The 16,489-nt window shown below is 50.0% G+C and overlaps 1 protein-coding gene across 3 annotated transcripts in view; it reads right to left on the bottom strand.

Moving 5' to 3' along the window:
• Positions 1-2,198: 2,198 nt before the first annotated feature.
• RREB1 (ras responsive element binding protein 1) overlaps positions 2,199-16,489 on the bottom strand; it is a gene marked incomplete at both ends in the record, with an annotated part of 70,964 nt that continues 56,673 nt past the window's right edge. Inside the window, 3 exons of one of the 3 annotated variants that reach the window (XM_080710085.1) lie at positions 2,199-2,668; positions 3,996-4,826; positions 10,611-10,772. In XM_080710085.1, coding sequence (XP_080566211.1) covers positions 2,199-2,668; positions 3,996-4,826; positions 10,611-10,772 — 1,463 coding nt within the window. The remainder of the gene's footprint in view (positions 2,669-3,995; positions 4,827-10,610; positions 10,773-16,489) is intronic. The other 2 variants (XM_080710086.1, XM_080710087.1) reach the window with 2 other exon arrangements.

Raw genomic sequence — 16,489 nt, 5'->3', positions numbered from 1 at the left:
TATTGACTACGAGGGTACAGATCAAGGCTAAATAAAGCTTTAATCAATAGTGATTATTGCGAGCTGCAGCCCCGGCTACGTCTGTTGCTGGGAGCTGATCCCTGCCTGCTACATCTCACCGCAGCGTAGAGTTTAGTCATGGCTTCTCCCCACATTATTGCGAGTTTAGTGTGGAGAGATGCAAAGAAAAACAAAACACAAGAAGCCCCGAATAATGATAACGACAAAAATAACAAGTGTAATAATAATAAAAAAAAATAACAACTAAGGGACGCATCGACTGGTTTTAACTTAGAAGACCAGGGATCATTGGTTCTGATTTGCACTCATCTCTACAGTAAATAAAACCTCGTTTTTAAACTGGTTCACACATCCCTAATACAGTTAAAAGTCATATATACCTCAACCTTGCTTTCTTTCATATGCAAAGATATCACTCTGCATTATTTCAAGAATATTTGTCTTCCTTTGAAATCAGGGTGGTTGGATTTTAGCTGCTGGAAACTGGTGAAGAAAAAGGGGTGCATATGTCTCTGTGTGCACACGTTTAGGCGGAGGAGCACACGGAGCTGGAAAGGACGAGGGGAGAAGAGGCAGGGCAGAGGCACCGCCCAGGACGGGGACAGGCTCCAAGGGGGACAGAGGGGCCCCTGGCAGCGGTATGGCTCGGGCGTCCTCAGGGTCTCAGCTGGAGGGCAGAACGCTGCACACAGGTCAGATACAGTAGGATCTATTTCTTTTCACTGTTGGTGGCTAGAGCGAGGGAAGTCTGTGGCCAGCACAGGATGCTCATAAATACAAGGAATCTTGCCACTTTGCACCCAAGGAGTCTGGGCCACTTAAACCACTAGTGACGGCACACTGGTCTTCAAGAACCAACCCCACATCAGAGGAAGAGAAATCTCTCATTCTAAACCTTGCACGCGTAGTTTCATTACCAGTAGTAGTATTTCCTTGCTTTTCAAAGGACAGTAGCACAACTGGGGGTAGGGCTTGGACTGGGCTTAGCAGGAAGACTGGGATACCTTGCTTGAAAGTAACGTGCCCACTGCTGCCTGGCATCCTCGAGAGCCCGTGGTGGTGCCCCAGGCACGGTCCCGGCGTCTCGGAGGCCGGCCCCCACCTCGTGCACATATGAGCCGCTTCGTGGCCGTGTTCCGGAAGACCACTCCTGGGCCCTGCTGGATTCTGCAGTCACAGAAGAAAGGCTGTCTGGGTACAGTAGAAGAGCTATCACCGGAGCATGCCGACAAAAGCTTCAGGCACACGCTACGGGGGACCTGGGGGCGCAGGTCTCTCAGGACAAATATTGCCCATTTGTTCTGCTAACTGCAGAGCCCAGCAAAATGATGAACTAAAAATAATAATAATAATAATATTAATAAACATATACCATATGGGGAGGGGGAAATCAAACATGACATCCAGGTCTGTTTTCCATAGGTTAGGTTGCTGGGGAGATAACTCTTCCCTGTAAGTTAAGAATGGATGTCTTAAAACTTGAACAGTAACAATTTCTAACGTGGAAAGAGTAGAAACACGTATGAGGTTGAAGCTAGAAATCTTTCCTGGTTTTGGCCTGAGCCATATTAGAAACCTTCATCAACCACGTCTCGTAATACCAAGGACCAGGTCACCACTCCTTTATGTAGTTAACAGGAAAAAGAAAAGAAGTAAGGTCTATTTGAGAAATCAGCATCACATCCATCTTCCCTCTGGTCATTTACACGATTCACATCATTTTCTTCCAGTTATTGGCTATAGGTATCCAAGGTATTCTTTTTTTTTCTCCTGTTTCCAGCTCACAGAACAAACAGTACTATCACAGATTCACAAAAACAAGCTCACACGTATCAATACAAAGGTAACGTTAATGCTCAATGAAGAGGTCCTCCCTAAACAATTCATTAAAACAGTCGTTATGTTAAAGTCATTCTGGGGAAACACAGCACCCACGCTGGCGCGGGAGGATCCGTAAGTAGTTAAGGCACTGACATGGCGCGCGCTGCGGCCTCGGCACGGCGCTCGGTAGGCTATGGCACGGAGCTGGTTGGCCACGCTCTTGCTTGTCTCTCCTGCCCCCATCACGCTCTCCCCGACAGCCGAAGGACACTGAAGGAAACCTCGCCGAGTACAGATTCGGGACGCTCTGCTCTGTGGGCTTCTGTCTGTGCTGAGGCGGACAAGGCAGGCGGCTGTCATTCCATGCCCAGGAGCTGCGAGGCGCCCTCGGCAGCGGACAGGAGGGGGTGGGCGGGCCTCTGGCCGCACAGCTCCAGCAGGTCTTGAACGAGGGCTGTCGGGCTCTCCGCGTCGGGGCCACCGGGAGGCACCTGTTCCTTGGGGGCGCCCCGGCTGGGCTCTGCGGCCTTCTCTTCCCGGGGGCTGCACTCCTTCCCAGCACTGGTCAGGCTCTCCCTCCGGCTCCGGGTGATGGCCACGTGGTTGCTGGTGTTGGGAGCCAGCTCAGCCTCGTTCTCCGAGACAGGGTTGTTGCCACTGTGGGTGGACTCGTCCTCACTGTCCTCCTCGGCCCGCTCGTCCTTGTCACTGTCCTTTCCCTGATGCTTGCCGTGCCTGGACTTCTGGTGAATTCGCTGGTGCCGAACCAGGCTGTGCTTCAAGGTAAAGGTTCGCTCGCACGTCTGACACTTGTATGGCCTTTCCCCTGACAGACGGGACAAAGAAATATGTCTGTTAATAATAAGGCCATCAGTACCCATCTCCCTACGCTCTGAACAAGAACAGCAGCCAGAGCTGGGTGCCTGGGCCGGGACCCCCTCCTGCTCCAGGGGAGTCCTCTTATTCGTCTGAACTGGCAACTGAGACATTCTACAAATGGATCCTGAACACGAGGAAGGAGAAGCCTCGGGACATGTTGTGTGGCCTCGCCGGGAGCTGGGAGAGATCTTATATGACAGGAACGCCCTCCTCTCTTGGGGATCCGCAGGGAAAGCGGCGTCTCCTAGGTCAAAGCACGAGGTTCTCTGTGTTCCCGTGCACAGCGGCTGGGCTTTTCCTATGGCTCACAGACCCAGCTGCCAACAGCTGAGGACAGCACCTGTCAGCAACCCAAGAGTATCCTCTGTGGCGAGCCAGGCACCGCGGTGCGGCTCCACTGACCGTGCCTGAGCTGCTGTGAGTGTGGGGCCCAAAGACCCAGTGTGCAAGAAACGAGGGAGGAAGCTGAGGAAGGATGCCTGCCTCTCTGGGCTTCGTGCTTATACTCAGGTCTCCTCTGTACTATCCAGACACTGGCCCCTGCTCTGGGGTTTGCAGCCTCAGCACTCCAGCTAGCAGTTGAGTTCCAGGAGAAACATGGACACCCGGCTGTGCCTGTGCAGCAGCTGGGTGACAATCCCGCCACATCCCACCAGACTGGCTGCTGCAGGGCCGAGAGAGCAGCAGACCTACCTGACCATCAGCCCTGGTCCTCAGCGCCGAGCACCTGCTTGGCTCTAGACATCTGTGCAGACTGGCAGCCACCACCCCATCCCACACCTGGGAAGACTGAGGCTTGAGGGGCGAGGGGAGGGGCCAAAATGTTCTCAAAAGAATAGCTGTGGAGGGACCTCTCTCCTGCCTGCATGTAGAAGGCCTGTACCATCCCGAGGGCTAAGCAGACACTGCTTAGCGGGGACAGGAGGATCCCAGGTTTGAGGCCAGCCTGGAGTAACTTAGCGAGTCCCTGTTTCAAAATAAAAAACAAATGGAAGTGTAGCTCAGAGGTAGAGTGCCTCTGGGTTCAAACACACATGCGCGCACACACCCTAACTTTGTCAGAGTCAATGCCTGGCGCACACACACATCCACCCAGCTTCTTTGGGGTTCCTGCCTGCACGCACACACACACACACAGACACACACACAGACACACGCTTTTTCGGGGTCATTGCCTGCACACATCCCTCCGCCCAGCCTGTTGAGGGTCAGCGCCTGCTGCCTCTGGTGGGCCACCGCCTCTCCTGGGTGGCCGGGCCCTGGATCCGCCTTACCTGTGTGGGACCTCATGTGCCGGGTAAGGTCCTGCAGAGACCAGAAGCGCTTGTTGCACACGCTGCACACCTTCTTCCTCTTGTCTGCCTTGCTGGCCATGCTCTTGGGGGAGTCTGTCTTTGGTTTCTTGTCCTCGTCACTCTTCTCCAGGGACTTCCTCTCTGCCATGCCCTCCCCGTCAGAGAGGCCCTCTGGCTCCTCATTCTGCCTCTCCACCAAGGCCTCCCTGGTGCCCGGGGCCGGCTCTGCCGCTGGGGGCTCGGTGGGCTTCTCCTCGGGCTCGGGCTCGGGCTCAGGGACAGGTGGTGGTCCCTCAGCCACTCTGCCGGCGTCCTCGGCCTCCAGGGGCGGCGCCGCCTTCTCGTCCTTGGGCTCCTGGTGGCCGTGCGCCTTCCTGTGGCGGCTCAGGGTACCGAGGAACTTGAAGCTCTTCCCGCAGGCGTCACAGGCGTGCTTCTGCTCCTGCTGGGCTGCGCCTTGGCTGCCTACGGTGCCGGCTTCGCCCTCGGCCAGCTTGAAGTCCATCAGCTTGCTGGCCAAGTTGAGGTCCAGGCTCTTATTGCTGGCTGTGTCTTCCTCCACACCACCCGCGTCCCCGGCACTCTCCTCCACGCCACGCTCCTCCTCGGGCTCCTGGCTCTCCTCCTCGGTTCCCCTCTCCTCCCCCTTTTCAGGGGAGGCTGCCTCCACCTTGGCCTCCTCCACTGGGGCCTCCTCTGCGGCACGGCTGAGCTCCTCAGCTCCCTCTGGTGGAAGCTGCTCGTTGTCCCGTGCCGTGAGGTCTAGCACTTCGCCTACCACGGCCACTGTCTCGGTGTCTGACTGGCTATCTGTGTGAGCAAGCACAGCAGGGACTGGGTTCAGACTGGATGCTGAAGGGGTGTGAGAGCTCGCTGGATCCACCCTGCAGCCTAGACCCGACTTCTCAACCCCTATCCCTTCACCCTGATAGCTACTGAGCCTCCTCAGGGATGAATCTGGAGATTCAAGAAGGGCAAAACCAGCTTCCACGTTCCTGCAGGTGGGTTCCCAGGGCCTGTGTCTCAGAAGTCCTGGCCTCCACTGCCACGCCCGGGACACCCAGCTGCCCCCAACCCAGGAAGGTGTGAGTGACTCAGGCAGTGCAGACAGAGGGCTGCCAGACAGGAGAGGGGTGCATTCCAGAGACTCGCAGCACTAGGGAGGCTGAAGAAGCCGAGCTGTAAAAGTTATTTTTCCAGTGCACAGAGATTATAACAAGCATGCAACATTCATAGGACCACCCCAGAATCTTCAAAATGTGCTCCCTGAAGAGCTTCATAGAAAACAACCCTAAGCACGGATTCTGCATATAAGGTATGCACACTTCTTGCCTGACAACTCGTCTCCAGGTAGAGGCAGAGACCAAGGAGACACACGCACACCTGTAGTGTCACAGATGGTGGGGACCTGTGAATGATGACCCTCTTTTCATCAGACTTAGCAAGAGCCCATGGGGAAGGCAGGCGGCCAAGAAGGGCCATGGGGGTGAGTGTTCAACGGGACAGGGGATTCTGGGTTGCAGGCATCTCCTGGACACTGACTACTGACTTCCTGCCTCTTGACTTGCTCCTGTCTGTAGATTCATTGCAACAATACTAGACATGGCTGGCTAGGACCTATTGTTTAGCCAGAGATCCAATGTCCTATTTATTATTGCAGGCATTCAGAGGCTTTTCCTAGTGAGGTGGGTGAAATTCAGTTTTACAGCACACACGAGCTGCACTTCCTCAATGTGCCACATCCCTGACCACAGTGCTCAGCTAATGAAGGTTCAGGTACCTGACCTGCTTCCGGTCTGCTATGGCCAGGCGCCCTGTAACATCGACCCACACCCACCATTCTTCAGTGTCAGATGGTCCATTATTTGCCATTAAGGCAGTCAGGGCTGGTACTGCCTCTCCTGTGGTCTTGGAGATAATCCCTACTCTTCACACCCACTGGAAGCTTTGAACTCATGTGATTTCTTTGATTTTATTATGACTGGACCTATGGAATCTGTTGTTGGGTATTAGAAGATTTCAGAAGGAGCCAGGAGTGGTGACACACGCCTGTAATCCCAGTACTTGGGAGGCTGAGACAGGAAGATTGCAAGTTCGAGGCCTGCCTCAGCAACTTAGTGAGGCAACTGAGGAAGACCCTATTTCAAAATAATAAAGGCTGGGGGTAGCTCAGTGGTAAACTGCCCCTGCGTTCAATCTCCTAGTAACACACATGCCCAAAAAACCAAACCAAGTCAAAAAATCAAAACCGAAAAATGAGATGTTAACATCATGGTGTGAATATATACTTTTTGACAATGAGAGTCCTGAGAGATGTACACTAATGTCTTTGGCACACTTCAAGGAAAACCTTGATGTGCATTTTCTGGAATTATTTCAACAGATAGCATTTATAGAATGTATTTTGTTATAAACTCGGTAACTAAGCTTGTTGGCTTAGTGGGTAATTTTAAAAAGATTTAAGCCGGGTGTGGTGGCTCATGCTTATAATCCCAGCATTTAGGAGGCTGAGACAGGAGGACTGAGGTTCGCGGACAGCCTCAGCTACTTAGTGAGGCCTTCTGCAACTCAGTGAGACCGACCCTGTTTCAAAATAAAGAATTAAAAAAAAAAAAAGTGCTGGGGGTGTAGCTCAGAGATAGAAAGAATGCCCCTGGGTTCCATCCCCAGTAATGCAAAAAACAAACAAGCAAACAAACAAAAACTGGTTTATGCCTGGTTACTTCAGCTAGGTCCCAGGATATTCAAGGTTGTTTCTCTTATTTTTTTTCAGCAAAAAATATGGGTTGGTTGGATGGCTTGAGGGAGCATCTTGCTATGTTAACCAGGCCGTTCTCAAACTTAAGGGATCCCTTAAGGGCTTAAGGTATCTCACCTGTGTCAGCTTCCTGAGCATCTGGGACTGGACATGTATCTAGCCCAGGATATACATTGTTTTAACTGTATAAAGCATGTTTAAGATAAGGGACCTAGAAAAAAAATTAAAATGAATTCCAAGACCAAAACCAAGTACCTAAGACCAGATCGCTTTGCTCCCAGGACTTTCCTTAGGGTGCATACTGGAGCATTCTTCCTTAAGCACACCAGAGGCCTACTTTACTTTCTCTTTGAACAAAGGGGGCCCTTTTGCATTCTGCTAAATTCCCACCAGGGGGAGCATTTTAGCAGGATAGCCGGTGCCCTTCAAGCTCCAAGCAACTTCAACTGATTTTTGCTAGTGATTCTTGGGAACAGACTTAACCTGTCAGTCACCACGAAAATCCAATGTTCAGGGCCAGGTCCCATTGTGACCCTACCTTCCTCAACGCCCACTCCTAAATGCAAGTGGCTGAGCTGAAAACTTTTGATAATCAATGCTACTTTAAAAGCATGTATCACTTTTTCTTTCTTGCTTTCTTTCTTTCTTTTCTTCTTTTTTTTGCAGTACTGGGCATGAAACCCAGGGGCATTCTATCTTCAAGCTACACCTCCACCCTATCTTTTATTCTCTATTTTGAAAGAGAGTCTCACTAAATTGCAGGGAGCCTCCCTAAGTAGCTGAGGCCGGCCACAAGCCTGCTATCTCCTGTCTCAGCCTCCCCAGCACTGGGATCATTTGCGTACACCACTATGCCCAGCTTGAGCATCACTTTCTGTCCCCATCAGTTCCTCATTGAGCATTGACCCTGGAGGAAGCAGAAGGGTTCTAGTAGATAAAGAACCCACGGCTCCTCCTGCAGGACAGTGGAGACTTTCCTGTCAGCGCAACAGTTAAGGATCTACTGCTCCCCAGAAAGGAAGTATTATTCAACCGAAGTGGCAGACACGATCAACCTAAATAATTAATCTGATGGGCAAAGTTGCTGCCTGTGCTTTACTTTGGTGCCAGGAGCAGTTTCTGGGGTCCAGTCCACGTTGACACATAGGAGTTCTGGGATGGTAAAGGTGCCACCATTGTGGGAAAACTTTAAAACATTCACCTTACAATGATTAAAACAAGTCCTATTTGGGTACCTCCCAACACCATGACTCCTCTGGGGACAACCCAAGGAAGAACTGAGGGCTTCCCTTAAGGGCAAAGCGGCCCAGCAGAGTGCAATTTCAGTTTAGATTGGAATATTTAATGAGGCCCTTTAAGGGAGAATTGCTCCCCATCATAACATTTTTAGCACTGTTTTGAGGAAAATCTGGGCTGCATTTTTTGAAAGATCTCAGGGAACTGAAAAAAGACACGTGGACATTAGGGGTTTTGTGTGTGTGTGTGTGTGTGTGTGTGTGTGTGTGTGTGTGTGTTATTGGGGGTGGAACCCAGGGGCTTTTCTACCTCCAGGCTATACTTCCAAACATACTTTATACTTTATTTGGAAACAGGGTCTCACTAAGTTGCTGAGAGCCTCACTCAGTAGCTGAGGCTGGCTTCAAACCTGCGTGATCCTCCTGTCTCAGCCTCCCAAGCAAGCGTGCACCACCACGCTTAGCTGGACGTTAGGGATTTTAAGAAAATGGAATTTAGATGTATAAACCTAGAAACCTCAAGAATTTCCTTGGTCATTTCTTGACTTTAAATAGTCTGTTCCTCCAGTCTCACTTTAAACTTCCTGGGAGGGAGCCCCACAAAAAACCAACCACACTCCCATCACGCTTACACAGTCTGTACAGTTCTCCTTACAACCCCAAGCTCTGCCTCCCCGACCTGCTTTCTCTCCCTCCGGGATCTCAGTCCTCTTTCTCACCAGGGCTGTGACCACTGTTAAGCCAAACATGTATCTTTCTTTGCTGGTTTCACATTACAACTTTCAGTGACTTTTCTTTTCCCAGAGGTTTTTGTCCCTTTGAGAAAATCTACGTAAAGTTCCTGGGCAGAGTCTTAAAAAAAAACAGGTGTCACTGCAAACTTAATTCAGCCTCGTGTCCACAGGATCTGCAGCCACTGCTCCATTCTCAGCAGAGTCCCAGTGTGAGCTTCTCTTGTACGACAGGGAGGCGGAATGCAAAATGAGCACCCAAGCAGTTACTACGCTTTAAGACTTATTTGCAAACACGGGCACCCCAGGCCCCCACAATAGCCTCAATTATCAGCTGCTCTCTGCCTTTGAAACTGGTATGGAAAGAATCACATGGCAGCTTTGTAAACCAGGCTGCAGGAAAATGTTCTGGACTAACAAGTGCTGTGGCAGCTGACAGTTAAACATTAATAGGACCGTCTGCAGGAGACCAGCTCCGCCAGCAGTGCATGGGCTTTGAACGGCAGATCGTCCTAGGCTCATCGGGATCCATGAGACAAGATGATCCTCCTGAATGAAGTGAGAATGGAAGCCAAGGGGAAGGAGCCAGCAAACTGCTGGCACATTCCTGAAGAGGGTCCCACCTAGAGGGAAGGGCTTGGCTGTCTGAGGACATTCAGCCTCTTTCACTAGGGGTTGGTGGGAGGTGTGGGCAGAGGATGCCTTCTCCACCAGGGATCAATTCTCCTGGAAATTATGCCTGCTCCAAAGTGCCCCATTCCCTCTGTTGTTGAGCTAAAGACAAGGGAGTCAGGGGTTGGGACTGATGGCCGCCTCTCCGTCCACACCAACTGGAGTTGGATGGCCTCCCATACTACACGGGACCCCATCCCACCTGAGACTGAGGAAGAGAAGCCAAAGGACACAACTGCAACTCCAGAAAAGAGTTCGGGGGAATGTCCTAGCAACCTGGAAATACCTTGACATGTTGAGCTTTGAGGATCCACAGAACTGAATTCGGGACCCATCAGGCCCGTACTGTCCATCCAGGTGACCTGCAGCACCCTACTTGTCATTTGCCTTGCTTTGGGGGGTGGCGTACCCGGCAATCCGAGATGACGGAGTATACTGAATAGAGGGCATGAGTAAAAACAAAAGCAGTAGGAGGGGAGAAAAAAGGATGGCAGAAGACGAATGGGGATCTGTTAATTGCTCTGAGGGGCTGGAGGAGGAAGCGCACATCAACACAGGAGAATAATACCCGGACTCAGGTCAAGCAGAGATGTGATTAAAGAAATGTCATGCAGAGTGCTTTGTTCAAACAAGGACATAGTTTTAAACCGGGAAGAGAGTTACTGAAAAGAAAAACACCCCGCCTTGCCCCCCTGGACCCTTCCCAGCAAGGGCTCAGCACCCCAGTATCTGCAACACCCTGGCACCCCAGCAAGCCCCTCCCTGCCTTGGAAAGCTGCAGAGGCTGTGGCTACTCAGACCATTAAGGTTTCACATTGTTTTAGAGGTGTTCACACCAAGAGCTAAACCTGCACACCTTCTGGGTACCCCACCTCCCAGCATCAGGAGCAAAGGCCATCTTTGGCTAGGAGGGTGGCAACCTTCCCTAGCAGCTCCCAAAAGTTACCAGGGGCACGGCTATTGTTTCCCGAGTTCCCCAGGCTTCTGGCTCAAGTCAGTCCTGCTGTATATCTGGGCCAAACTCACCCGGGAGATTCTCCAGATCCTCAGCAGGACCCCCCTTTCTGGGCCCTGCGTCCTATAAGAAGCAGAAGAGGCAGCGCAGCTTGGACGCTGGAGCTTGCTACAGCTTTTAACAGCTTTGGGCAGCACCCTCCACGCTCCCTCTCTCTGGTTCTCCATCACCTGGAGGCACTACCTGTGCTATCATGGGATCCAACATCACTCTCTTTTGGGGGAATAAGCCCGTTTCTTCTCAGGGAACAGGTGGTAACTCCGTGTTTGCGCAACTGGTGGCGTTCACAGTTAGATTTGGTAGAAAAGAAGGCATCGCATTTTTGACAAGGGAAGGGTTTCTGACCTGAAGCAGGAAAAAAAATATATATTTATCTGGCTTTCTACTGCAGAAAAAGTCACTTTTGATTTATTCTCCCGGGATTACTGGCATTTGTTTTCCCCATCTCCTCCACCCCTTCCTTTTAAGAAAATAAACACATTAAACCAAAACAAAACTGAGAAACACTAACAATTAGTGATCATGTTCCCTCAACCTGCCTGGAATGGAATGAGTTTTTGTCTTCAAAATACTAAAAGAAAGTAAACAATCAAACCAATATACATATACATATTTAAAATATATGTATGCTTAAAGTAAAACTATGGTATAATAAAATATATCAAATAATGACAATAACAAAATAAGAGCAAAGGATTTAGAGCACAGCAGGACAAGCATCTATAGTCAACCACAAAGAAAAGATAACCGACTTCTGGCCTGGCAAGTAATACAGACGCTGGGAACCAAACGGGATGAGGAAACATGGCCAGGCCCCAGGAGGGATCCAGACCCCTTAGACATCTTTGGGGTCCATGTAACAGAAGTCCGGGGACCCCTCCGCCCTCCACAGTTGTCCCCTTCCTCACCAGAGGGCGTGGCTCCTCTGGGGGACAGGAGCAGTATATCCCAGCTTTCAGGATGCCTGGCTGGGCGTGACATCCTGCAGTGACCTCTGTCCAAGGTCACCGCCCTGACTGGCATCTTCCCATTCCATTAAGACTCTTTGTTCCCTCTTGCTCTGAGCTCCAGCTTTGTAGTAAGTGACCAACACATAAGGAAGTCTACACCAGATCAAGTGCTCTGCTCCGCTCCGCAGATGCGCAGGAAATTGTGGATTACCCCACCCCATGCCAATCCCACCCCAGCTCTACAAATGGGGTGAACTGCTGAGAGGAGAGGCCCCCTACCCCCCCAGGGGAGTTTTCTGCTTTGGTCAGCCCAGCCTCTCCTTTTAGATTCCTTTTGTATGGTAAACACTATGTTTCCAAATGCCATCACAACTTGTCCTGGGTTTGTGTGGATGGATGAGGGTGTGTGTGTGTGTGTGTGTGTGTGTGTGTGTGTGTGTGTATGCACACACACAAGGGGCAGAGGGGAGAGTATGAGTGAAAAAAGAGGAGGGGCAGAGAAAGAGGAGGAAGTCAAGGAGTGGAAGAAGGAGGGGAGAGGAGAAGAGGGCGGGAGGGAAGGAGGAACTAGGGAGAAAGGAGAAGAAGGAGAAGGACAAGGAAAGCAGCAGGCGAGGAAGGAGGGGAGGAGAGAAGGGAGAGAAGAAGGGGAACGGGAAGAGGGGGTAGGAGGAACAAAGAAGGTATGGAATAGGAGGAAGAAAAAAGGAGAGGAGAAGGAAAAGCAGGGGAAAGATGAGGAAGGGGAAAGATGAAGAAGGGGAAAGGGAGGAGAGAAGAGAAGATGGTGGTGACCCTCTGCTGTATCACTGGCTTCTTCCTTTCCCCCAATTACCAGATTCTAGGTCCTACCTCCTGATTTCACAGGAGAAAAGACTGTCACGTAATGACAAAGTATGACCTGGGGGCTGTGGCCTTGTGCTGTTGTCCTGGAATCCGGAGGCTGTCAAAGCCAAACACAAGAGTGCAGGCCTGGCAGGAAGAGTCACTGGCAGAGCGCTCTGGAGACTCAAATCATGGGTCTTCCAATTAGATTAGTGCCATAATACCAACTGAGGCTTGGACAAGCGCAATGCCCAAGGCCAGCACTTGCTGAGGTGCTCAGCAGTCCTGGGAGGTGGGGTAAGCTGGAGGGTAGGCAAGGAAGGACCAGAACTGACTGGCACCACCACCGGCTGCATAACTCCTGGGGGGCACCGTTCACAGGGCATGAGGGTGTGTTGCCCAGCACCGCCAAGCTGAAAGACTGTAAGATGATGCTTCTAAACTGGGCATGGTGGTGCATGCCTGTGATCCTAGTACTTGGGAGGCTGAGACAGGAGGATCACAGGTTTGCTGCCAATTCAACAAGATTCTTAGCAACCTCTTGAGACTCTATCTCACATACACACACAAAAAAGAACAGGCCTGAGGTATAGTTTAAAGGTAGAATTGTCCTGGGTTCAATTCCCAGTACCACAAAAAGAAAAAGAAAAGAAAGATTATGCTTCCAAATCTTCTTTGGAGCTATTTAAGAACACAGGTTGGGAGCTGGGCATGGTAGCACACCCTTGTAACCCCAGCATTTGGGAGGCTGAGACAGGAGGATCGCAGTTCACAGAGAGCCTCAGCTACTACTTAGTGAGGCCTTTTGCAACTCAGTGAGGCCCTGTTGCAAAATAAAGCATAAAAAATAGGGCAGCGGGTGCAGCTCCAGGTAGAATGCCCCCGGGTTCCATCCCCAGTACCGCAAAACAAACAAACAAACAAACAAACACAAAACCAAAACAAAACACACCACAGGGTGGGGTGGGAGTACAGCTCCTTGGTAGGACATCTGCCTAGGAAGCATGTACAAGGCACTGGGTTGACACACAACATACACTCATGTGTGTGCAAATGCAGATGCTCGGAACAATTATAGCACTGGGAAGGGCTGAGCAGAAACCTCCACAGTCCTGACGTGTGTACTTCCCTGCATGATAGTGGAGAGTCCTCTAACTGCTGGAAAGAGCCCCTTGACAAAGCTCTGCAGGAGCTTCTGCTAAATGTATAAAAATAGCCACATTAAAAATATTTAAAATCACACTTTTTTTGTGACTAGCTGTAAAGTATTTCAACCTTTACGGTGCATCTTTCAAGTGATTTCTTGCTTTTCACTAAGACTCAAATACAGTATACAAGCCGGGCGTGGTGGCGCAGGCTTGTAATCCTAGCATTCGGGAGGCTGAGACAGGGGGATTGCAGTTTGTGGCCAGCCTCAGCTACTTAGTGAGGCCCTCTGCAACTCAGTGAGACCCTGTTTCAAAATAATGAATAAAAAAAAAAAAATAAATAAGGCCGAGGGTGTTGCTTGGAGGCAGAATGCCCCTGGAGTTCCAGCCCCTGTACTACAAATAACCCCCCCCCAACAACAACAAAAAAAACCCAAAAAACCCAGTATTACATAATTTCAAGTAACAATAAAATGCTTTTCCTTTAATATTTTATTGTCAAAGTCAACATGGGAGCTTCTATGAAACTGGCCAGATCAGGAGGAAGAAAACCAGGTCAAAAATGGCGCTGCTGTGTTGCTATATTAGAACAGGTAAGTTCTATCCCACAAACAAACAAACAAGGAAGTCAGAAGCTATTATAATTCTCAATTTCAAAGGAAACAATAAGTTTCTCATTTCTGTCTATTGCATGGTTTCCTTCCTTATTTTCATACTGATCAGTGTTTTACCTTAACAGCTGGTTTGGATAGTCAGGCTATAACCCATGATAAAGACTGATATTTGTGTTAAATTCAGAGACAGCTCAATGACTCCCAACCATTTGTCACAGAAAGGTTCCTCAAACAACAACTAACTTTGGCTATTAAAAGCTCACACTGGGCCGGGAGTGGTGGCTCACGCTTGTAATCCCCGCGCTTGGGAGGCTGAGACAGGAGGATCGCGCAGGTTCAAAGCCAGCCTTGCTGGCTTAGGAGACCCTGTTTCCAAATAAAAGATAGAAAATAGGTCTGGGAGTGTAGCCCAGAGGTAGAAGGGCTTCCGAAAACCCCAGTACCACCACCCAAAAAAAAAAAAAAAAAAAAAGAAAGAAAAGAAAAAAGCTCAAAACTGCATTGCAAAACTCTCACATTTTATATAGTTTCACTTGTGAATGGTCACCTATTTGGAAAGTATCACATGATTATACTAAGGGGAAATGCCCCACATTGCTGCTTTAGGAGTGTTAGAGTACTCACAACCACAAAGAATTACCCTGTACCCACAACCTATGGCATCCCCAGTCCAACGGTGAGCACTCAACTATCAGCCAGACAGTATTCATTTGCACAGACTGTCATGAAAAGAGACATTTGATGCTGAGTGGCATTATCTGGAAGCCACTGGGCACGAGCAGTAGCAGAGCCGTGCGTGGTGGCGCACGCTTGTAATCCCCACAAGGGAGGCGGAGACAGGAGGATCACACATGTTTGAAGCCAACCGTGCTGGCTTAGGAGATCCGTTTCAAAAAAAAAAAAAGTATAAAGTAGGTCTGGGAGTGTAGCCTGGAGGTAGAAGGGTTTCCAGGAACCCCAGTACCACCACCCAATTAAAAAAAAAAAAAAAAAAGAGCAAAACAGTGAGAATAAGTTGCCAAATGGATCAAGACCTTGTTCATCAGGGTAAGAACACAGACCTGGAAATGTTTCTGTTCCTCTCCACAGAGTAAGAAAGGTGGGTTAAGACTCTGATGGAAACCTTGTAACTGCTGCAGTTGATTCTCTTTTTGTAGCAAGACTGCATGACTCAAGCCCCCTAACTTGCCGCTACTGCTCCCTCCACCCTCTAGTGGCGGTGGCTTTCTTATAGTGGCCAAATCAAACTGGTGTCCAAAGTGCTTTTTCACACTTAGAAGCCTGAATCCCCTGTGACAAAGAGAGGCAGGGGTTCCCAGATTAAGAACTGGAGGAACCACAGACAACCCCTGGTCCCAGCCCTGTCGCTGTGGGGCAAGGAAGCAGAGAAAGGGACAGAGGAAGTGAGCACACAGACCAGAAGGGACTGGCTGTGATTTCTGGCACACTGTCCCCACCTGCGGCTTAGACAGAGAGGCCGAGATGCCTGAGATGGATACTCGCAGGGACAGTACACTGTTGTCTCCCACGGCGGTGAATGCTCTGGGAGAGAAAGGTAAAAACCAGGAACCGTCCCCATCCACAGGAGGCCGGAGAAGGGTGGAAGGAGGAAGGCAGGTGTGTCTGAACATGCCAGGGGACATGATGGATGTCAGCAGCTGCCAGCTTCCTCCTGATACAGTTCCTGGAACCTGAGTAGGGGAGAACAGGGACTGAAGAGCTGGCAGCTGGCGGGTAGACCCTTCACGGGACACGAATCTGTCCTTGCCGCCTTGTAGAGGGCGGTGGGTGGACTAGAGAACATGGGTGAGACAAAGGAGGGGCTCTAGGATAACTCCATGATTTTGCCAGGAGGCCGACCTTCAGGACGTAGGCTGTTTGGTTAACTACAACAGAGAACTGGGTGCTGCTCAGCACTGGTGGCTGGGTGGACTTGGCTAGGTTGACTGATTTACTTTTTTGCGATATGACAGGGTCTTGATATGTCGCCCAGAATCCCTGGGTTCAGTGATCCTCTTGCTTCAACCTCCCAGATTAAATCCAGGAGCATTCTCTCTCCAAGCTACATCTCAGCCCTTTTTTATTTTCTGCTTTGAAATTGAGTTGCTGAGAGTCTCACTATATTGCTAAGGCTGTCTCTCTCAACATGCAATCCTCCCGTCTCAGCCTTTCAAGTACTATATTTATAGGCGTGAACCACCCACCTGGCCCCCGAGCCTTTTTTTTATTTTTGGTTTTGAATAGGGTCTCACTAGGTTGCTGAGTCTCACTACGTTATGAAGGCAGTCTTCCAATCTGTGATCCTCATATCTCAGTCTCCCAAGTGCTAGGATTACAGGTGTGTGCCACCAAATCCCGCTATCAGATTTTCATACCACACTTAAAAAAATACAAAAAACGTCTTTCTTACATTCCACCTTTCTTTACAGGGTTGTTGCTAAATTGGAATTTATCTCCCACAATCTTAGTGTAGGCCGTAAGTATTTTTTCAATGTGTAGGGAGTATTTTGGAAAGGCCTCGAGAG

Source organism: Muscardinus avellanarius, assembly GCF_963383645.1.
Source record: "Muscardinus avellanarius genome assembly, chromosome: 14".
In the NCBI taxonomy this organism is placed as follows: domain Eukaryota; kingdom Metazoa; phylum Chordata; class Mammalia; order Rodentia; family Gliridae; genus Muscardinus; species Muscardinus avellanarius.
Note: the sequence above shows the minus strand (reverse complement) of the source record. Positions and strands in the feature narration are given on the sequence as shown.